Source organism: Pavona decussata, unplaced genomic scaffold (assembly GCF_977016875.1).
Source record: "Pavona decussata unplaced genomic scaffold, jaPavDecu1.1 SCAFFOLD_92, whole genome shotgun sequence".
NCBI classification, from domain to species: Eukaryota; Metazoa; Cnidaria; class Anthozoa; order Scleractinia; family Agariciidae; genus Pavona; species Pavona decussata.
Genome location: NW_028145509.1, coordinates 2,759,030 through 2,783,527, shown reverse-complemented (window position 1 = coordinate 2,783,527; position 24,498 = coordinate 2,759,030). Strand labels below are relative to the sequence as shown.

The following is a 24,498-nucleotide window of genomic DNA, read 5'->3' as shown; positions in this document are numbered from 1 at the left end:
GGGTGGCCACGGTAATGCGCGTTGCACTGTAACGGCAGTGAAAAGCATAACGGTTGGTTGAATTTTCAACTTCAGAATCCGCATGTTACTGAAAGGAGCAGTAGCCTATATCAAAGTGTTATAGGGAAATCTGTGCATGTTTCATAGTAAAAATTTGGCGCCTCTTTTAAGCTCGGGGTGACTGGAATACAAAATTTTGAGTTCTTGAGATTTTACTTGGTCAATCAGGGCTAGGCCCGAAGGCTTCGAGTTCCGTTAGAGAGGCAAGGATTTTTGCAACAAAGAGATTATCATGGTTGTTTTTGCTGCGAGATGGTATAAAATTTTTTTCTCGATTGCATCATCTGTTAGCAATAAAAGGAATCCCAACTGGACTCCGGTTATGCTAGCGAGGACGAGAGAAGCTGTTTTGGCTGATTCATAAACAGATGGCCTAATGTAAATCAGTCGGCTTTGGCGTGTGCTTTGTTGACAAGCTGTGACATCAAGGAGGCGTTTGCAAACATAATAGGCTTCCCCACTCCTGTTATGTATATTTTATCTCGATTCAACATTTCCGTATCGAAACCTACGGAAACGCTTGACAATGTTTTGCTCTCGATTCAACTTTTCCGTTGCGAAATCTGCCGAAAACCACGTGGGCTGGCAGATGGGTGTCGTCAGGAAATAGAGAGAGTTGACTGCGAGAATATTTTTCCCGTCGCTAACTTAACATAGAAGCAATTATTTTTTTTTGCGTAAATGTTTTTTAAAAGAGAGGTTTGTGTAACAGGTGTCTAAAATAAAACAAAATCAAATCTAAAGCCATCTATTGACAAAGTGGTCAATTTTGGTACCTTTTAAAAGTGACCGAATCAGGCTCCGCACGTGCGTTAGAAAAATGTTTTCCTGACATCCTCTGCAAGACAACGACGTGACATAGTTTTAAAGAGAACCCGGGCGCAAGACAGTGAATTTTTCTTTCACTTTCTCGAGTTGAATGCCACATTGCTACTAATTATATTTCAGGATAATTCGTTTACTCTGTGCGAGTTGAACGGGTTGGAATAATCACAAAGTAGATTGCGATTCCTTGGTGTTTCGGTCGTGTGAGGTCCGTATTTCGTCCCTATAAGGTTAATAAACCCTGAAGATGGAATTTCCATATGGGGGATTTTAAAGCCATTCTGGAGTTATTCAGTTGTATTCTTTCAAGGAAAAGTGTGTCGTTCAAGATTCCAATGACATTTGAACCGGAAGAGGTGAAACCCAATCTTGCAAATTTGAAGGACTTCTGAGAGTGAGAACTGATTAACTATCTAAGTTGTTTTTTGGAAACGATGTTTTCAGGTATTGAGTTATGTTAAGCAAGAGAATTGTTGATAAATCTTCTCAGTAAAATACATCGTGTGCGAAAAGAAAAATTAGCAGTGGGCGTACATTATCAGGGAATTAGCGTTGCGGAAATTGACGGACATTCCCATAAACTATTACCGAAGCTTGAGGCAAAGTTTTGAAACTCGGGTTAATTTAACAATAAGCTAATTTCATCAATAAAGTAAAATTTCTGAATGTTATTATGTTTATTCAAAGCTACTATCCCCGGCCCACAAACCCCGTCCTGACACTTTTAATTATTGTGTTTTTTAAAATGTATTCTGAGAGAATAACAACAATCATAAAACGTTTGTGTGCATAGGTAGTTGTGACGGCAAATTCCTTAACAAGAGGACCGGATGTTTAAGGCCAGTGTTTGCTTTTGACGCACACCTTTTCCTGTTCGAAACACATGGCTTTATTCGGTCACCAAGAGCCATAAACTAATTGACTCTACCGCCTCTAGTTTCCCCAGGTTTGTGATTTAATGACTGCCAAGGCGTAGTTAATTAAAGGCAATGGTTATGAAACCTGACAAACTTCTTCGTTACATGTTTTTGTTTGCCTTTTTGGCCTTGACCCTGCACAAACAATTGAATTTGGAATGTGTTGGAGCAAATGACCAATCGAAACGTCTTTGTTAAGATATTCAACTGTGATGTGAACGTTAAAACAAAGGATTATGCAGGGTCGCGGCCTTTCCAACATACATCGCAGCACCATTGTTTTCACGGCAAGGTTTCCTAACCAGTCCCTCAATTAACTATGGTGCTATCGATTAATCCAACCATAGTTACGGCGAGAAACTTCCTCTAGACGATGTGCAAATTGGATGTCGGAAAGATTATAACGAGTTGCCTTTTTCGTTTTAGCAGTTTGTTTTTGACACCTTATGAACTGCGACAAGTTGTTGTGTAAATAGTGAATAAAAAAGAGATTTCCAGTTGACCTTCAGAGAGTCTCCCAGCGCGTAAACTGCGGACAGAAAAATATTTTGTTCATCACACAGAATATGTACAAGCTCTGGTTGATTTATGTAATTATTTGGCATTTGATTTGGCGAAAACAAGGTTACGTTGTCGTTACGCCACGTGCATAATTACGTACTCGCACGTAAATAATAACGAGGAAGGTAGACTGAAAAATATTTTCCTCGTCACCGGAGCGAGCGGGATACGTCTCCCCCGTTTAATGTTTGAAATAAGCTTGCATTAATCGAGTTGTTGAGACGAATGCACTTGTCGTTCATAAAGCGAAAGCGTATATATACAGCTTATACTCCTCAAAATACGGTCTGGTTGAACAAAATTTATGTAATTCAGTATTTGGCATTTCATTTGGCGAAAACATAAAGTTACGTTGTCGTTACGCCACCAGCATAATTAACAGCTGGAAAAGGAAGGAGTTAAGCATTGTTTACAGAAGACGAGATAAAACCCGTTAAGGTATCTCAATTCACTTTTGAGACAAACATATTTTAAGAATAAAACAGTTCGGTTCTATTCGGTAAGCTTCGTCTGTCTGGATTACACCAGATCGATATCATCGCTGTACAAAGTTTCTTTTCGTGAAGAGTAGAAGGCCATTCAACGATTTTGTGGCGCCAATGGCTTGTCACTTGCTATCGATATGCCTGCTTGGGTTTTCCCTTTTCTTCTTACACGGCAGTTCTCAAGGTAGGGTGGTCGAATTGGCCGGAGTATCTATTTATTCCCCTACTCGCATATCGCGCAATATAGCACAACCACGCGGCCTATACAGTTCTTTATCTGCCCAATCTTAAAAGTAACTCCTCTTTCTGCGCTTTTTCAGCCGATCGTTTGCGTACAATTTATTTGCCATCATCAAGAGTGAAACGGCATGATTAGAGAGCAGGAACAAGCCACGTAATCGTCTTGTTGTTATGGTCACTCAGTAAGCGACATAACGACGTATTTAAAATTAACAAATTACGACTTATAATTAGGGGCACTTTTCTTGAAAGTTTCGACAGAGCGCGATAAGTGATATTATATTGATATTATAAAATTTTGCCAATGTGATAAATAAACCACGAAGACCCTAAAACTTTTTCCTTTTATATAAGATTGCCTCGGTTTATTTGGAAATATTCTGGCACGTAGAATAAGGTACGATATTGGGGCTTGCAAGAAATGGGCCCAGGAGAATACCTGAATTACCGGAGAAACCCTTAACATCAGTTAATTTTTCAGTGCAGGGTTCTGTGAAATTACCTTGACTGAGTTTTCTACCACCAACACGATTCAATATCTTTTTAGCTCGGTATTCTGACTCTAGTACCTTTAATTTTAAAATTGTCGAATTGGTGTAAATAATTTATACGAGTACGCTGTGAAGTGAAGATGTCTAATTCGTATATTTACCTAAAGGTATCTTTGCGGTCAACTTTCTCGTGATGGTGAACTGCATAAACGTCGCCCGCACAGAACAGATGTCCTGGGATATACGTTATCAGTATGTGTATAGCGAAGATAAATGGCAGAGCGCTATCAAAAACTAACCGCTAACGACCTCGCAAGTATACCAAATTATTAATAATGCTGTTTCATAACACAAAAAGAAGGCAGCCAAGTTTTCTGTCAAGATTAATAATGGTTAGTGTAAAAACGTTTACTGCTTATCACTTTGTTTATGAACTGGCAAATTACAGTTCACCAAAATCGTTTTTTCGCTGGATTGCCCCGTATTCTAGGAAAGGCTCGGAAATTACAAACAGTATTTTCTTAGATTAGTTCTCTCAACAATAAAACAGTGTTCTCGACTCGTCTTGATGAGATGGAAGAAACCGTCCGAGAAAACCGAGCTCGCAAATGAAGTGCCTCGAGAAATTTTCTCGACAAAAAGATGGAGGTAGTACAAAGCAATTACTCTCAGAAGCATTAGAGCTGGCTGAAAAAACATTTAGTATCATGACAGATACAGAGTTCTTCCAAGCAACAAGGTACTAGATGCGTTTGTCAAAACACCGACGAAAGATGGTAAAATTGCTTGCGCAGTAAACAAAGAAACACTCACCCGCGAAATCGTTGAAAAGCTTTTCCAGTCTGTTCAGCTTGGCCCAGCTGACATATCTTATTCTTTGCAATTTCAAAATACTGCTTGGTTTCAGCTTTTGAGTCTACAATTTTGTGAAAAGTTTTGCCGGAGCGATTAGTGCACTTAAGAGGAGTACTCAATTTTGATGCAAGTTTGGTCAACGCTCTCAATTTCATTCAAACTTGAACATAGCTGCCACTTTCATTCATGCACGTCCGCGCGCGGTCAAATGTTGCAAGTTTCTTTTTTAACAAAAAAAAGATCGCCTCCAGCTTTTCTGCGCGATTTCGCAGGATAATTGACGATTATTCACCTTCCAACTTTTCCTTGCAGGGTTGTGTCAAACCAACTGGATCCACATACAAGGTTCTTGCTACAAGATTTCATCAAATAAGTTGAGTTGGAATGCAGCAAAATCTGCCTGTCAGGCCCTAGGATCTACCCTTGCTATAGTTAAATCACAAGCTGAACAAAACGCACTCGCCTCTAAAGTATCACAACTCACATGGATTGGCCTGCACAGGGACCGCAAGGACAAATCTCGCTGGCTGTGGGTTGATGGAACACGACCTACTTACACTAGCTGGAAAAGCGGAGAACCTAATAGTTTAAGTGAGGAATGCGGACATCTGTGGCCACAATTCGGTGGAAGGTGGAATGACTTACAATGTGGCAGTAAGATACATTATGCCTGTGAGGCCAAAAGTGAGCCAAACGTCAGCATGTTATAGCTAATAATAATTTCGTTAACTTTTCGTATACACGTGTGATATAACAGAAGTTAAGATACATACATACATACATACATACATACATACATACATACATACATACATACATACATACATACATACATACATACATACATACATACATACAAAAAGAGCTATTCTGTGTATTCTGCTGTTGCGAACTAAATAACAGCAGAATACAGTTTATGAAGTAGAATCCATATGAAAATTAGCCATGTGGAATTTTTCGTGTTGAGCCAATGACGTCACTTCCTTTAATTTGAGCCTTAACTTCCGGAACAAGGCCAAGTTATGGCGGCCGTGAAATCTCGAATAAAAAGCTAAAAAAAAAAAAAATACTTCCAATCGCCGTAAAGGATTGAAATTTGGTAACATGAGTAAGAAGGTCATATTCTACACGAAAATGAAAAAAAATGGAAAATGAAATTTTCGTCCCAGGGGCATTTTAAGTGTATATAGCTCCCCTTGGGGGGCTCTTACGCCATACATGAAAATAATAATATTGAAAGCTATTTACATTTGGATGATAAAATAGAGAGAAAGAAAAATTAACGATAATAAAAAGAAATCTATAAATTATAAGGATTCTTAAAAAGTCTCTTTTTTAAAACGCTAAAACTTTCCATGTCTCTGATATGCTTCGATATTAATGTCCTGAAAGGATTTGGCACCTAATATATCTTTTTAAGTCAATATACAATAATTCTTTGTTTATGCATTAAAAGTCCTGACTATTATTACATTTTGTCAAATTTTCTACTGACTGATCTACATGCAACAAAAAAATAGTTCAAACTTATGTCTGGTGTTTTCCCACATTTTGAAATAAAACATTTCCTATTTTATACGAATCTTACAAAAATTAACTGCTTATAGCTAATTACTACTCCCAGCTTTCTCTGGCAAGTTGTGTGCGTGTGTCCCCTTCCCATTGCATTTCATCCAATCATCGTTTTGGATCAACTTGTTCGTTTTCTTGTGCTCGTGGATACCGACCCAGTGGTCCTTCATCTACTCAGTGTGAACAAGGAGGAGTCTGGTGTCAAAATGTAAATACAATCACCTGCAATGGTTTCGAATGAACCAGTAACAGACCTTTTTTTGAACCATCACAGTTACAAAAAGTTTCCTTTCCCCTTCCTATTCCTTTTCCCGTCCGCGCGCTGTCAAATGTTACAAGTTCCTTTTATACCAAAAAAGACCACCTCCAGCTTTTCTGCTAGCAATGTGTTGAATGTTGAATCTTGCGGACTATTGCCTGATTTTAGCCAACCCAGCCTACGGCCTAGTCGGCTATTAAAGTGTCAGGCGATATTTCGCGCGATTTCGCAGGATAATTGTTAATTATCCACCATCCAACTTTTCCTTGCAGGGTTGTGTCCAACCAACTGGATCCACATGCAAGGTTCTTGCTACAAGATTTCATCAAATAAGTTGAGTTGGAATGCAGCAAAATCTGCCTGTCAGGCCCTGGGATCTACCCTTGCATTAGTTAAATCACAAGCTGAACAAAACGCACTCGCCTCTCAAGTATCACAACTCACATGGATTGGCCTGCACAGGGACCGCAAGGACAAATCTCGCTGGCTGTGGGTTGATGGAACACGACCTACTTACACTAGCTGGAAAAGCGGAGAACCTAATAGTTTAAGTGAGGAATGCGGACATCTGTGGCCACAATTCGGTGGAAGGTGGAATGACTTATCATGTGGCAGTAAGATACATTATGCCTGCGAGGCCAAAGGTGAGCCAAACGTCAGCATGTTATAGCTAATAATGATTTGGTTAACTTTTCATAAACACATGTGTGATATAACAGTAGTTATTTTTCAAATGGCTCGATTTCCTTTGTTGTTTTCGGTTGAATATATTCAATAGCCCCTGTCAATTACTAACTGTCTGAAAAGCTGGGTGCGGCTTTGGTTGTAAAAGAGGAGGGCGGGGCTGAAAACAATAGCTGATAACAACGGTCGAGGGGATTATGACGACGGGGGGGGGGGGGGGGGGAGGAAATATATATTCCCCCCCTCGCCATATACCGCTCGACTTATACCCCTTATTTAGTATTCTCAAAAATTTCAACGAGTTCTTAATCGTTTATTATCAAAGAAAAAATGAACAACATAACTTTTACTACTACTACTACTACTACTACTACTACTACTACTACTACTACTACTACTACTAGTAATTCAATAACAGGCGCAACAACAAACTCAAACTCATCTTCTTGTCAACTAATAGTTGGAAGGGAGGTTGTTCCATCCGACCACTCATTCCATACTCGTTCTGGCCCACTGGAAGCTCTCTTTACTTTGCAGGAATACGGTCAATAATCCGTTCAGCAAAGACAGTGTAAGAAGTTTTCGGTTAAAAAGACTTCATCTTCACAGTCGCTCATCGTTGTTTCCACACGGAACAATAGCCGACTGCACACTATTTCCAAAATTTAACAGCAGCCGCTCAACCACGTCTAGTGTACTGAATGCAGTGATTATGCAAGAGTGACAAACATGTTTATCACGCATACCAGCAGACAAAAGCAATTGTTTATACACATTGTTGTGTGAATAATCCAAAGTTCAGAAAACAGTTGAGAAAAACATCTTCAAGCCGAAATCTCACTGTTATGTATTAGACTTCGACCTGGTATAAAATAAGCATTTAATTATTTAAGGTCTTTGTTTCTATTAGGAATCCTCACCAACCCCAAAAATAAGCATGTTATTGACCTGTCCCTCGGGGGTATGTGATATATTCCCCTCGTCGTGCCACGAGGGGAATATATCACATATCCCCTCGTTCCAGGCCAATGACCCTTACTTAAGATACATACATACATTGAATAATTATCCTGCGAAATCGCGCGGAATATCGCCTGATACTTAGCCGACGAGGCCGTAGGCCTTGTTGGCTAAAATCAGGCGATATTCCGCAAGATTAAGCAGGATAATCGTTTTATTATTCAACACATTGATAACAAAGTACAGGTTTATAGCAGAAAAGCTGGAGGCGATCTTTATTTGTCAAAAATAGAAACTTGTAACACTTTCCCGCGCGCGGGCCGGTATGAATAAAAGCGGCAGTTTTGTTCAAGTTTGAATGAAATCGAGAGCGTTTTGAGTACTCGTCTAGTGCGCCAATCGCTCCGGCAAAATTTTCCACAAATTTCTAGCCTCAAAAGCTAAAACCAAACAGTATTATGAAGCTGCGAAGGATTTGTTGTGTCAGCCGGGCCGAGCTGAACAGACTGGAAAGGCTTTTCAACGATTTTTTCGCGCGAGTGTGTCTTTGTTTACTACGTATACGCAAGCAATTTCACGATCTTTCCTCAGTGTTTTAACAAACGCATCTAGCGCCTTGTTGCTTGGAAAAACTCTGGATCTTTAAGGAAACTAAACGGTTTTTCAAGCGGTTATGATGTTTCTGAGAATAGTTGCCTTTGTACTCCGTCTAACTTTTTGTCTGCCCCAAAGCTACAATTTCTCGAGGCATTTTCAGTGCGAGCTCGGATTTTTTCAGGCGGTTTTCTCCATCTTTTCAAGACGAGTTGCTCAACAGTTGCGAGAACCAATCTAAGAAAATACATGTACTGTTTGTAATTTCTGAGCCCTAAATACGGGACAATCCAAAAGTCTAGCGAAAAATATATTAAACGTTTTTGCTGAACTGTAATTTGCCAGTTCATAGAGAGAAAGGTAAGTAGTAAAAGGTTTTGCACTAACCATTCCAATTCTTAAGAGCAAACTTGGTTGTCTTCTCTGTGTTTAGTATAAAACAGCGTTATTAATAGTAAGGTGTTCTTACTAGGTCGTTACTCTTTGAAAGCGCTCTGCCATTTTTCTCCCCGACGCACGAAAACTACGTATATCGCAGGATATCCGTTTTGTGCGGGCGACATATATTGAGTTTACCATGACCGTATTTGGGCAGCGTCACAATGTGTTGAATAATAACATACTTTATTGTATAGCTCCCCTTGGGGGACTCTTCCACCATACATGAAAATAGAAATAATAATATTACATTTGGATTTTACATTTGGATGATAAAATAGAGAGAAAGAAAAAAAAAGATAATAAAAAAATCTATGTATTAAAAAGATTCTTAAAAAGTCTCTTTTTAAAAACGCTAGGACTTTCTGTGTCTCTGATATGCTTCGATATTAATATCCTGAAAGGATTGTAATAGCCCTCCCTTATAACAAAATTCCCTTCTTGAGTCAATCTACATTATTTGTTTTGTTTATGCATTAAAAGTCCGGACTAGTATTACATTTTGTCAAATTTTCTTTATGTGAAATTAAACACTTACTGACCGATCTACACTAGATGTAACAAAAAAAATCAAACTTATGTTTGATGTTTTCCAACATTTTGAATTAAAATATTTCCTATTTTATGTGAATCTTACCAAAATTCCATAACTGCTTATAGCCAACTGCTACCAGCTTTCACTGGCAAGTGGTGTACGTGTGTCTCCTTCCCATTGCATTTCATCCAATCAGCGTTTTGGATCAACTTGTTCGTTTTCTTGTGCTCGTGGATACCAACTCAGTGGTCCTTCATCTACTCAGTGTGGAAAAGGAGGAGTCTGGAGCCAAAATGTGAATACAGTCACCTGCAATGGTTTGCAATTTATTTATGTTTGTAATCTTTATTAACTCTCTTTTTATCCATAAAACCTGTAGTCTGGTATACCCCAAATGTCATCTTTACAAACTCAATAAACCACCAAGTGTAAGAAAAGACCCTATGCAAAAATGGCTGAAATCTTAATATTTTTTCTATTTGCAGTCAAATTACATGTGTAGCCTTACTAACCTCGTTATGAGTTCAAATATCAAAAGAATATTTCACTTTAAGTGAGGCTAATATGAATGCAGACAAAAGAATTTTAAAATGTCGGCCATTTTTTCATTGAGTCTATGAATTTATCTTTTTTATTGTTATTTTTTTTTATTTAAACATATTTTATTGTCGAAGTTTGCCCTAAGGGAAAAAAACTCATCGAGAGGGCTCACTTCGAAATAACATTTGATTGAAAAAAAAATTAAAATTAAATAATAATTAGTCAAAGCGGCAGCAAAATAAAAAAAAAAAGCAGCATTAAGCAATGCTAACAGGTGGAAAATACACATCTAGGTACTTTTATAAAATCTCTTCGATTCAGATATAATAGACTGGACATTAAAAAATAGATCATTATTATTCTTAGGAGAAAGTAACTGTGATCCAAACAGAAAAAACTGATACTATTTGTGCTTTAGACATGGAAAACCACCTTCTTTTGATAAGTTGAAAATAAACAAGTCAGGAAGAAATAAAAGCTAATTTCTACAGAATAAAGATAGAGAAGGATAATTAACACATTAATCGATTGGCTGTTCTGATTTATAAATAAACGTGTCTGTATGTCCGTACACTAAATAACCCAACAATTTTTGACATGTTTTATATCTCTCTTTATAGCATAGGTAGCAAATCCACGCAATCAAATTAAGTACACATTAGCACGATGATGGCGTACTATCAAATCGAAATCGAACTGTTTCTTGTTTTGCAGAATTTTTTCTTGCACGAGTGACCTACACCTGTAACGTGCGAGAGAAAAGATCTTCGGTCTATAAGGATTAGATATTTTTAAGGACAAAGAAAAAAAGTCTTACAAAAGAAGCTGAGACCTTTCATTTTTCATTTTATAGATTCCTAATCTGTGTAGATGGTTTAATTTTCCATCTTTTCATCATAGCCTCCCACAAGTCGTTTGTTGTACATCTTCATACATTTTCACTGGAAATTTTATAAAACAACTGGTTCATGCTTTTAGCTGTGCACATATATCTAATATATGAGGCACTTGGGAGGTTTGGAGAGCACTCAAGAAACCAGAGTTAATGCTCTCGGCTGCTTCTCGAGCAACTCCTATGCTTGTCTCAGGTGTTCTCCAACTTGCCGTGTACATCATAACTACAATATATATCTGCACACTTATTATAGCAAAAACCAGTTGTTAATTATTTATTGTCCTAGTAAGCAAGAAAGTCAGTTGAAATCAGGTATAGTACATTTTTTTTAATGACATTTTATAGTGGAAAGTAAATTGCACTATCTGCAGGTACTTTTAGAATTAGTGCAGATACTGTACATGTAGTTTTGGAAAGAATTGCCTGTTGATGTCTGCCTTTTTTGTCCTGGCAATAGATAAGTTATATGAAGCGATAGGTTTATGTGTATTACAAAGTACATGAAAATAAGCCTCTCTAACTCCAATGAAGTTATCGACAAACAATTTATAATGCCTCAGTCAACTACTGTCAACTCTCGCCTTGCAGACACCTTGCTCTTACGGACACTCCGATAATACAGATAGCAGCTTAATCCCCGGCAGAAATAAATTACAGATGTTTGACTGAAATAAATTCCCGCTAGTACGGACTCTTGCTATTAAGGACACTAACCCGCGGTTCCGAGGATGTCCAGGGTGTCCGCAATAAAGGGAGTTCAATATTGCATTGTATTAATTCATATTTCAGTTGTAAAATGTCCAGCTCTTACTGTCAACCGCCTTGTCAAAACATCACCTAGCAGTTGTGTGACGTCACAGGTTAAATACAACACCAAATGCTCGTTCACATGTCCTCAGAGATACCAGCTACAAGGTCCCTCATTTAAACAGTGTGGGCCAAATGGACAGTGGATGGGCAATGCTAAGACAGCTTCATGCATTGGTGAGATTATAGCCACTTATCCTGTATTTCCATTCACGTATTTATTTATGTATTTATGCTTCCATTTACACTAATGCCGTGTCAGCTGGATCATCCCAGAAAATAAATGAGCATGCAGGGGCAGTGATTTATCATGACATTGAATGTGTGATTTGCTTGTAAAAGAGCAGAACAGACTGAATAGTTCAAATCAAATTAATTTATACTGTATACTGTATTGAAAGGGTGCATGCGAAAGAAGTGACTTCAGAGAAATTTTGATTTGGACAGAATACAAGTCCCTGATCTCAGCAATGTTCCCGCACATTGATACGGCATCAAGCATTAATTATCCAAGCATATTATAGCAGTGTCACTGAATATAGCATAACATTAGAACTGCATGCACAGAGAAGTTAAGCCAAAAAATAAATTCAAAACCTCAAAAATGTGACCACAATCCAGAAGTCACGTAGCATTTTTCTCCATGCACACCTTTAATCCTGTCATTAAGTGTGTTTACCATGTATTTATAAAATCAAATAAAGGGGCAGATTTTACTATTATCACATTTAAATACTACTTTTTGATAGATGTATTTTTCAGTCAGTGACACAACAGAAACAGCAGGCAAGCCTTTGAGTTTGTGATTACTAGTTAATTAAACATGTAATGCGTACTGTCGGGATTTGAATGAAACTAGTTTAATGGCCTAGCTCTCACGACTCTCAGTGGTGGAGTCTCAGTGTAGCTCAGTGGTAGAGCAACTGAACTAGTTATCGAAAGGTCAAAGATTCAACCCCTCTTGGGAGAACTCAGGTTTTCCTTTTTCCAAGTATGCCTGACGTGTCACTGACTGAAAATACATGCTTCTTGTTGTTTGACATATAGATCTCAAACTCATTAATGATTCAAAAACCAAAGACAAAGAAAATCATGCATCCTTATTTCTCCTTCAAAATCAGTTTGTTTAAGAAGTTACATCAAACACTCGTCACAGTATTTCATCACAATATCAAAACCCCGAAGTTTGTCAAAAATACTCCGCTACGCGTCGTATTTCAACTCTCTTCTTGGTGTTTGATATGTGATGAGCCACTTTGTCTCGCGTTTGATATATTACATCCAACATATTCATTTTTTTGTTTCAGTAAAGTGTCCAGCTCTTACCGTTAACCGCCTCGTCAAAACATCGCCAAATGCTTGTGTCACTTCACAGATGAAAAACAACACAAAATGCTCATTCTCATGTCCTCCAGGATACAAACTTCAAGGTCCTTCTTATAAACAGTGTGGAGCAGATGGGCAGTGGACAGACAGTGCTCAGACAGTTTCATGCGTTGGTAAGTTTCCTTCAGTGGTTATCTTAAGAAGGAGCTATTAAATTTCACTTTTGTCTGACAGACCAGCAAATTGAGATAATAAATCACATTATTAAGAGCTGGATCATTGTAAAATGCAATTCAGTCCATGCCGGTTTTGATTGGCTTACTGCCCATGGTATATGAGCCACTATATTATGCCCAAGAAATAGCGATCATTAAATTGTCACCGGTTATTCTTACAAAGTGAAATCAGCAAAGTCTAAGAACATTTCTGATTATTTTAAATAAAACATTATTTCTCTGGAATGATTATAGCCAACTTTGCGCTACGCGCCTTGTTGGCTATCTATCATCTGATATCTGATGTACACTCCTGGAATAATTATTAATTATGAATTGATTTTTTTGCAGATGTCAATGAGTGTTCTGAGTTAAAGAATGGCAGATGCAGTCACAAGTGTGTGAACACTGTGGGGGGTTATAAATGTGAATGTCCAGACCCAGAACTGAGCTTGTCATCCGATAACAAGACATGTCAAGGTAAGTGTCAAATTAAGGTGTCATTATTGTGATCATGCAAGTTATCAACTAACTACGATAATTGCCATTTGGTTGATCTTTGGTTTGAGACCAACAAGATCCTCAATCCTCAAAGTATAAGCAATATTGCCAACAATATAGTTCGCAAATGTAAACTTACTGGAAGTCATACCTACAGAACAGGGATGTAGGTAAGGAAAACCCCAGCAGGCTCAATAATAAACCCTGCCGGCTCTCTTGGACTGTGCACCTTTAAAGTGCCCATATCGGAATTTTTTTTATTTTCTTGTCTGAATCTAAACATCACCCTAAGAACTTCAGTGAAAAAATTTTTCGATTTGCATAGAACGCGAATTTTTTACGAATTTTATAAGACGTTCAAATTTGCCGCCATTTTGGCCCACCAGTCGCATTAGTCTCCTCTCGGTTTAGCAAGAGCTGTGACGTAGATTTAGGAACACGTGACTTCAGCCTTTCTCTGAAAAACAAGTCGCGGTATTTCTGCATGTTTCTCGAAAATGCCGGAAAGATGTGTTGCAGCGAGATGTGGAAACATCAAAGACGAAGCGAATGGAATAAGCATGCACAGGATTCCTTTCTTTGGCACCACATGCCCGCAAAGACTGAGGAGGAGAAAGAAATGGATCGATTTTATGCTGGAGCGGAGGAAGATGTGGACGCGCGCCTGGAATGACCTCGTCCTTGTGCTCGATGCACTTCAATGACGAGGATTTCACAAGGCTGATGAATTCAGGTTTAAACTTAAAACGTGAACTGAAGTAGGATGACATCGGCGTTTGTGTTTATCCTTCAAAACATGCTACGCGAAAGGAAGACGAAGACCAAGAGCCACCTTCGAAGAGGAGCAGGGAAAAGCGAAGGGTAAGCCGCTTTCGATACTGAATATTCACACTCGCTTGTGACACTCTAAGCGTTGTGACCTTCTGAGGTTTATAGTTTGACCTCACTGTTAACTCAGTCGCAAGTTTTATAAAATATGGCGTAATTGTTTTGGTATATATTCTCATAGATCGTGAGATCCGCTAAGTTTCGTTGAGACCAAGCTCTCAAAAAATACAAGCACAAATGCTACCACTGATGTAAATAGATCGATGCGAGAACAGTCGCCCTCGGCGAACACAGAAAAAATTGTAAACCACGATGTAGATAAGGTAGATAAACTGCAGCAAGAATTCAACGAGCTCAAACAAATATTGTACACACATGTGTTGCAGAATTCTGCAAACAATAAAAATGTTGAAAAGTATAACAGCGTTATCTCTGAAAACCTAACCACCACAACGGGGGTTCAAAATAGAAAAAGGGCACAAAACAAATAACAAGCGCAAAGAGCACAGAAAAAAATTGGCTTAAAAAACGGATTGAGACACAAAGAGAAAAGCACGAGAAAATATGATTCATAAAGAATTTTTCAAACCAACAACTTAGCGACAGCCTGTTAGCGTTTAATATTTCTAAAGGGCTCAAATTTGTCCCGACACCGGTGACAGACGCGAATATATATTTACATCAGACGCCAACTCTTGTTAAACTTCGAACATTTCGCAAGACGTATGCGCCTAAAAGATACAATGGATTTCGTAAACTTTATTAACAAGCTAACAACTTCCATCCTACAATTAAATTTTTGCCCGAAATTTCAGAGAACGAGACAAGCTATTATTATCACAGTTCAACGCGTGTCCTTCCTGTAGTTCCGCGAGAACAATGTCGCTAGTCAGCGCCGGCTTCCCAATTGCCTTCGAGTTCCTTGTAGCAGTAGCACTCGCTGATATTTGCTAGCAGATTACGGCTACAGTTACCACAAGTACACCTACATGGAAAATAATTCGTTCGAATGTATGTGAGTACTTGGCCATAGTTTAATTTTGACAGATGATAATGAAAAGCGCGTACTCAAAATGCAAGGTGAGAACTTTACCATCCACTAACACGCACTCTATTCTCCAAGCGTTTCGTTAAATCTTCCTCGAGTCGTCGCTTCTCCTCTTGTTCCTTGCGATATCTTTTTAGCCATTCTTCGTCTGCTATCGGCTCGTCCGCGTACGGTTCGAGTGTATCATCATCTTCACGCGTATTACTTGTTTCGTGGACGCCATCTATCGTTTCGACTTCGACGCTTTCAAATTCGTCCTAGCTGCTTTGCTCACTTTCCGTGTCAGATAAGTTTTCTGCCATGGGATATACTTATTTGGAGCTAATTTTTTCTTTCCTACCGGTGAATCTGACGATTTTCTTTCTGCCGCGAATGTACTTTACTGAAGGTCAGGTGAGTGCATAGACTCGAGAGTTCCTGAATGTACGTCACAGACTATGTCACGTGGCCCGATTGTGAGCCCGTCGGCATTCTCATCAGCGGGGCGGGTGGACCGCAATAAAGTAGGATTTTAAAGATTTGTAAAATTCATAAAAAATTCGCGTTTCATTCAAATCGAAAAATTTTTTCGCGGAAGTTCTTTGCGTGATGTAAAGATTCAGATAAGAAAATAAAAAAAAATTCCGTTATGGGCACTTTAAACTTAGCCTCAAGTATTTGTGTTCTCTATAAATGTTAGCCAGTGATAAGATCTCCTTCAGACGGTAAAATTCGCCTGTAACCGGCTCTTCAAGCGACATCCCTGAGGTCAGAGAACAAAAATGGAATACTGTGTTATGTAAATTATGACAAAAAAACACATTTTTTTTCTGTCTACAAAGCTAATAAAATAAAAAAGTAAGACAATATAAAAACTAAATGTAACAGTAATCGTAATCACTCATGTAAAATGCAGAAAATGCAAACATCAATGCAATAAACCAATCAAAAATGGAGCAAACTGAAAAAAACCCTTTTTTTTCATTACTTCACACAGAAAAAAGTGCTATGATTTTATTTGAAAAATGAGAGCTAAGCTTAATAAAGTCATCTATATACCGAGACAATTTCCAAAAGCTCTGACTAGCTACTACTGGTCTCTTTTTCCTAGTTTCACCTTGTCATTGTTAATTCCTGCATTGATGCTTCTGTTTCAACCTAACCGAGATATGCCTTTTTTAGAAAGAGATCTTGTTTGGGAGTCAATTTAGCTCTTTATTTTCTATTAGTAAGTAGGGAACAATTAGGTTGCACTATAAAAGACAACATGAAAGATAAAAATATATTTGATTATTTAAAATATTATTAAACACTTAAACTTAGAGCAATTCAATTTTCTAGAAAATGTGCAATGTACATGTAGATGAAATTACATGTAGTTACTTGGCCATGAAAAAAAAGAAAATCCTCAGCTTCCAGACAACCACAAGCTAGCTCCGGCTTTGTAAGCGGCATTCCTTACCGACACGAATGTAAGGAAATCCAGGGTTGGTTCAAAACTATAACAGCATCATTCAAGAGCAACTCAAGAAGGAATTAATAATTGAGAAAGCGGATGTCAAGTCTGAAGAAGGATTTAAAAAAACATTACATTCCTCATCATGCTGTCATCATCCCAGACCGAAATCAATTAACCCTTTAAGCCCTAACAGTGGTCAGCATCAAAATTCTCCTTGTAACATCAATGCTTATTCAACCCATGGGGTCATGAGAATTAACGATATGATCACCCAAGGTGAATTTTCTTGATTTTTTAATAGTTTCTCCCTAGTACTTTTACAAGAAAAGTATGGGAACAAAATAGGAGAATATTTTCTTTGGTATTAGGGTTTAAAGGGTTAACGAGAGAATTGTCCATGATGTTTCAGCAAAAGCCAAGAAAGGATACCATAGCTCCAAAAAATGTTTCTAACGCGGTCCTTCCCTCTTAGTAAGATGTCTTAGATCTACGTTTATCAAATTTGGTTTTATTGATATTGTATTTCTAAAATTGTTGTACATTGTAAGAGCATTGAGAGTTTAATGTAATGCGCTAGAAAAAAATTAATATTATTATTATTAGCCTATTATTATTACTATTAGTAGCCTTCCATTTGATGTTGGTTTTTATCCCTTTTTTAAGATTTTTAACTTTGCATATATTATTGATTTTTTTTAAATAAGAATAGCATTGTAACTCTATGACATTTTTTTTTTCTCTTTAAAAAAAATCGGCTTGAAAGTTGTCTCTTTTTTTCATCGAAATGAATTGTCAATAGGTTTTAATAGTTCTTTTTCTTTATTTAAAAAAATATTATTAGCATTGTTATTATTATTATTATTATTATTATTATTATTATTATAATATTTTCTATTGCTTCGGTTTAGGACTCACAAAGTAGCTCTGGTTGTAGATATCGAAGAGACTTTTTTGTAAATGGGTTTGCAACCTACGGAACGAAATATCGCTTTGCAGTAATAGACCTTTTTCTGAACCATCGCAGTTACAAAAAGTTCCCTTTTCCCTTCTATTTTAGCTCCAGGTGTCGATGTCCAGTGCGACAGCAATAATATGACCATCACCATTCCCAAGTCCCTCCTCCGTGGTATTGACCGTGAGCATCTTCGACTCCTGGACACCACATGCAAAGCTACGGAAACAAGCGCATACTTCTTGCTCACCACATCGCTGACCGGCTGTAATACAACGCGCAGGCACACTCCTTCAACCATCGTCTACTCTAACACAGTTTTGGAAATCCCTGTGGCTGCTAAAGATGTCATAACGCGCGTGCGTGAAATAGAAATTCAATTCAGCTGTTACTACTCCAGATATGGTGTGGTGTCATCAGTTGGCTGGAAGCCAAATAACAGAAAACTCTCGTTTAACGATGAAGGCAAAGGAAACTTTACACTCTCCCTGAACATGTTTCCTGACAAGAGATTCGTGAGTCCTTACATGAAGGGTGATTTCCCTGTTGTTGTGGTGCTGCGTAAACTTTTGTTCTTTGAGGTGTCAGTAACATCGAGTGATAAGCAGCTGTCAATCATTGCTGATCGATGTTTTGCCACACCCACTCAGGATCCAAAGATTCCTTTGAAGTACGAGTTCATTACAAAAGGGTAAGAGAACGATTAGGTAATTGCCATTTCTTACAAGACGGATCTGAAAATTGGGGTCCCTAACAGCACATTTTCGTTAGCGGCAAATCAAGGAACGCCTCCTCCTCACAATTTATTTCCCAGCGCTCTCTTCGTGTCAAAAAGGGGAAGTTATGAACTGAACAGAATGTTCATTTTTAAATTCAACTTCGGTTTTTCCAGGTGAGGTCTACCTTCTGAAGTCTTGTTATTATCCACTAAAATGGGTAACTTGGCTTCTGTACGGTATAAAGAAAGCTAAGCAAATGCAACAGGGTAACAATGCACTGTGTCAGCGTCCCATTTACGGAGGTATAGCTGTTCTCTTATTAGCTTAGTGCCATGGAAAATAGAGTTGTGAGGAGCGACTAGGCTTCACCATATGCAAATTGTAAACCGTCTAAATTCGCAGTTGTGCTTACTATCCCGCGCGCTCTGTCTTAAAATCCTTCTATCATTGACATCAGCTGATAATTAACAATTATTCCATGAGCGCGCGTTGGATATGAGATGGTAAATAGCCAACGAGGCGCGAAGCGCCGAGTTGGCTATAACTAATCTCATATCCAACAAGCGCGAATGGAATAATTGTTTTATTAAATTCTCCGCGTTTGGACATTAATGTTGAAGTTTACTGAATTTTTATATTTTAAGAAAAAATTTCTTTCAAATTTAAACGACCGGATGTTGAGGCAGCCTCCGACCAAAGCGCGCGAAACCTAATGATCACATGACACGCGAAGCGCTTTGCAAACGGAGTTGAATGAAAAATCGAAAGCGAAGAAAATCGGACACAGTTGGACATCTAAAATTCAAGAAACGTTTAAATGTACGAATTATAACCTTTCTGAGACTAGCATTCAAGTGCTTTTGAAGTTCAAGCTCATCGAGAAGCGTAATAGTTGTGCACATTTGAGCAAATGTTCTGCTGTGTGATGCCGAGCGAAGGAAGAGATCAGGGAAAGGAAGGCTTTTTTCATGCTGAACTGAATTCCTCGCGGACGATTTAAAACACTTCAGGCACGTCCAAGTGTACGAGGTACAACCTCACTGAGACAAGCATTCAGTGCAAGTTTTTAAACTTCAAGCTTATTTGAGAAGCGTAAGAGCTGTGCACATTAGTGCAAATGTTTTGCTGAGTGGTGCCGAGCGACGGAAACGAACATTATGGCCGCCGCTCGTACAGATTTCATAGAACCATCTGAAGTCCTCGTAAATTCGTAAAAACATAACGGCAGGCACGAAGCTCTTCCTGAGAAATTTCTTCGATTGGCTTTAACCTCTTACCGCCAGGATTTGCAAGCCATCCTGAAATTTTTGAAGGTAACCGGTTGTTGTTGTTGTTGTTATGTGATCTAAAAACTCGTAAAATCTTGCAATTTTGAAGATTTTAAAGGAAACTTCAGAGATACGTACCATTAAATAGTGTCATACCGACCTTTGTGGCTTTTATTGTTGTTATATTGAAATAGCATTGTTTGGTATTTATTTCTTTTCCTTTTTTTTCTTCATTTTTCGAAGAAACTTTTGCTTCCCGCCGAAAAAAAAATTTAGCTTAGCGACACCTGGGGCTTTCGTTTTCCATATAAGGTCAAACTACGGTATATGAGCTGATAACCGAGATTTAGTGAACCAATCAGAAGGCTAGAAATGCAATATCCGAGGCTGAGAATTTAATAATTATCTAATATAAGCCACAGAAAATAGCACTCTTGGTAAACTTGGTCAAGGGATATGTACAAGTATAACATTAAGCTGTTATTCTCTTTCAGGTGTCCAAGTGATGTCACAGTTAAATACCTCACTGCGTCTTCAGTCAGTGCCCAGCGGTTTAGCTTGGAAGCCTTCAAGTTCATTGCTGATCATCCATTTGTGTTTGTTCACTGTCACGTGATCGTGTGCAATGCAAGTACCTCAAGCTCTGAGTGTGTAAAAAAATGTCCATCAAGTGGCCGAGGAAGACGTGAAGTGAGTGACCACGTGACTGATGATGTATACTCTTTAGCCCAGGGCCCACTTCAGCTGACACGTGAGAAGCGAGAGGAAACGAGTGACAGTACTATGGACAAGAGTGGTGAGTGAATATAATGGTAGCAAGGGTCTCCCTTAGATCTGACATTTTTCTTGTAGAAACCCTACAGGCTTATAAAATACACAATAAAATTTCACCTTTCATTCGAATTGGCTTATTTTTCTGAGAATTTTAATCCAAATTTCCAAATGGGTCCTGTTAAGAGCAGATCTATCACAACACGTCATGCCGAATTTTTTTTAATGAGCATCGTATTAACTCAAGTTCATTTCCTCCAGATTCCAGTCCTGCTCTTATGATGACCCTGTTTGTGATGTGTGTTGCTTGTTTGGCGGGAACAGCGTTGATGGCGTTCAAGAAGTCACGTGACAAGCCTGCTGGGTATACTGTGCTTGCCACTGGTGATCAAGAGTGAAAAAAAAAAACCTCACTTACAATAACTGGACTTGACACAATTATTAAAAGGCAACTTAAGCTTGAGATATAAATTTATTTGAAAAAAAATTTGTTTCGGTATCATTTTTGTTTTAAAATAGCATGTTCTACTCGCTTTAACATAATGTCCAACTATATTACTAATTAACTCAGTCTTATGGAGTCTTGAAGATTGCAGCGTTTTCTTTGAAATTAGGGAGTTTAAGCAGCTACCACGGCGACGGCAACGAGAACGTCACAAAACAATAGGATTTAATGACAAAAGCAATAGCTATGCTCGTGCGTTATCAATTTTGGTACATTTTCTTCGTTGTCCTGGGGGAAAATAGCAACGTGAAAAACCAAATGTACAAGCTTTTGTGGAGAACGTGAACGCACGACGGTGATTTTTTTATTCTCTGTCTAAACTTGAACACTGTTCCTGATAATTGTGTACCTGGATAGTTTGGCCACATTGTATACATGTACATCTTAACGAATTGGAATAAGCGCGAAGTAGTTTAAATAATCGGAAAAACGCGAACTTATATTTTCAAGTTAAGAGATGTTTTTGTTGGCGTTGCGGTCGTGGTACGGAGGGTTTCAAAATTATTACCGTATAACATCACGGTTGAAATATTTTTGAGATTATGCAGCTTCCTCACAAGAACGTTACGCTTGCCTGGCTGAAATAAACCAGTGACTATCAGGATCGTTGCACAGTAAAGTATTTACGAAGTTTTCTGCTGACAACTATTTCGGACATTTTCGACCATCTTTGCTCTAATATTGATTTCCTCTTAACGGACATTTAAGGCAAAGTACACGTGCCTTTTATCTTTTGAAATTACTCCTTTCGTCTTTCCAGCCATTTTTCTTCTAAGCTGCATTCACCTACCATCAGCCTTTTTATAGGAATGGCTTAAGACTTCCAATTTTGATAGAGTGAGACAAAAGGTCTTTTAAGTCCATAAACTTTAAACTAAAATTCCATTTTCTTATAATTAAATACTTAGATATTAAAACTTACCTACCTCTTAACCCTTTTAACATGTTTTAGATGAACAGTTAAATATCTCCAGCCCAAGAGCTAAGCCGTGACGTGAGTGAATACTGGACAGCGTAGAAACTCAACTTATGCTTTGGAATGCTGTTATGGTAGTGTGTTTATAACTCAGGTTGAGGAAGCTTTGTTTTGTATTCATAGCAGTTCAGAATTCTACTCATCATGATTATAATTTTAACGGATTGTCGAAAAGATCTCTTTAAATTAATGGTGGTTCGTTGCGTTTCCTCTATTTGGAGGATTTCGAATAGAAATTTGCTACATATAACTAGTTCAGCTACCGGTAAAACTACCAAGGAATGAAGGTGTGTTTTAGCGTTATTTTTCAATACCAGCAAGCTAGGCATCAGCCCCGAAGCATTTAAGCCAATATTTTTTGCAGTGAATAAGATCTTCGGTTAAGTGCTTATACAACGTATGTGCATATGAACGCTTTTTAGCCAGAATTCAAATACAAGTTAATGAAACGCATTTGTCTTTCTTTGCCCTTGATAAAGGAAAAGAAAAATCAAGTATTGAAAATGGTTTTGGGAAATTACAATCGCGTGCTGAACTCGCATTTGAGTAATCGCCTTATTTACCGGTATCTGAAACTATGTTAACTAGAAATGAATAAGATTAATTAAGGACTTTGTGTTCGGTTACAAAAAAGACATTTTGGATTGAGAAATGGTTCAAGCAAATAAAATCTGGAAGGTACTCGGGAAAAAGTAAGAACCTTGATAGACAGTGGAAATATTTCTGACACACCGTCCTTTGAATGTTTAAGATTGTCTGATCCCACAGGCTTGTCCCTTTGTAAGAAAATTGAGTCTTTTATAGTGATATAACACAAAATAATCACAGGTTATGTAATATGTATCAGTTAGTGTTAATGCTGCCAAATTAAGGTGTTGCTTGCTTGTTGTTTTTAATCAGGAGATCAATAAAAATGTTCAGTTGCATTTCATGCAACGGAAACGAGTTCAGATGTGTGGTCAGTGCGCACGCGCAACCGGTTGGCGCGGTTCCTGCTCACATTCTTTTTGCACTTCTCGTTAACAGAATAACTTTATGAAATGAACCTTTTTTTCGTGATATTTCGTCGCCCTTTATACATGGGAATTTTCCTTGGCTATTTGATTATAATTTCTTTCCGTTTTATTATTTTTTTTTATCTGTGAAGTTCTGCGTTAAGATAGGATCTTTCAGGATTACGGCGTCGTTTGATTTTGTTGTTGTTGCTTTGTGGGTAAAGAGAGGATTTAACGCTGCGTAGAAAAATTGGATGACGTTTATTAGCCTCAGGCAAAAGTGCAATACCAGTTTTACTTACAGTCTATTGTGAATTTCTGTTTAAAGCGAGTTTAGTCCTTTCAATCATTTCAGTTCTAGTATACTTCGACGTCTAGCCATTTATTGTGCTAGTTATCTCAGATGGCGCACACAAAGCTTTTTGACTTGTTGTTTTTTTAATCGATGAAAATGTATTAAGTTGTGTTTGGTTTTTCCTTTGATGCAGGAGGACTAACTGGCCAGATTCAAACAGAATGATATTTTTGAAATTCTCTTTAGAAAAGGAAACTTTCTCCTGCTTAACTGATAAATAGATTGATGGTTTTTGTTAAGGGTACCCAAAATGTGCCTAGTAATTTAATTGAATATTAAATATTCAGTCTTGACATGTTACTGCGGTCAACAGGGAATCGCCTCAAGAAGGCATTGACCCAAGCCGGACGCAGAGCACAGGCACAAAGACAAAAACAACGAAGATTTGGTTGTTCGAATTTCGTGCATTCCAACGATTCTATTTCCCATTGTGTGTGAAGAGCTTGTGCTGCTCCAGTTTTGTGTTCTCAGATTTTTTCGCAGAATGTCTTCACGGCCAGTGGAACTTAAGACAGACTTGAAAAAGACAATGAAATAAGCGTTTGTACTATTTTTCAGATTTGCATATTTTCTCCAATCTGTTGAAGCGGTCAGACACATAGTTAGTGGCGTCACCTACCCAACAAATAGCCGTAAGCGAAACGCGTGCTTTTAAAAAATCGTTCCTCTAAAAGGCCATCTACGCAAGATAAACTGTATCAGTTCATGCCAAAGCATTTTTTTTATCCCCTAACGAGCCTCTTTCCTTCCCAAATCTATAAACTCTCAGTTGGAAAACACACCAAGAGAATCAACGTTTTAAATTCGTACTTATCTGAGGCTGAAAACTTTCTCAAGAAAATTAAGGCATGGGTCTCTAGTTATTTACTCAAAAAAACAAGGG

At 38.1% G+C, this 24,498-nt stretch overlaps 1 protein-coding gene across 1 annotated transcript; it reads left to right on the top strand.

Annotated features, from left to right (window-relative positions):
• Window positions 1-2,866: 2,866 nt before the first annotated feature.
• On the top strand, window positions 2,867-23,210 carry LOC146473874 (ZP domain-containing protein-like). The gene is made up of 7 exons (XM_085117928.1): window positions 2,867-3,032; window positions 6,538-6,909; window positions 13,026-13,217; window positions 13,611-13,739; window positions 18,132-18,717; window positions 20,508-20,809; window positions 21,046-23,210. The coding sequence occupies exons 1-7, from the start codon at window positions 2,963-2,965 to the stop codon at window positions 21,180-21,182; spliced, it is 1,788 nt and encodes a 595-aa protein (XP_084974054.1). The 5' UTR covers window positions 2,867-2,962; the 3' UTR covers window positions 21,183-23,210.
• The last annotated feature ends 1,288 nt before the right edge of the window (window positions 23,211-24,498 follow it).

Coding starts and splice junctions, on each gene's coding strand:
- LOC146473874 (XM_085117928.1), top strand. CDS start 2,963: ATGGCTTGTCACTTGCTATCGATATGCCTGCTTGGGTTTTCCCTTTTC. Junction 13,740..18,131: donor CGATAACAAGACATGTCAAG/GTAAGTGTCAAA, acceptor CTTCTATTTTAG/CTCCAGGTGTCGATGTCCAG. Junction 18,718..20,507: donor TACGAGTTCATTACAAAAGG/GTAAGAGAACGA, acceptor ATTCTCTTTCAG/GTGTCCAAGTGATGTCACAG.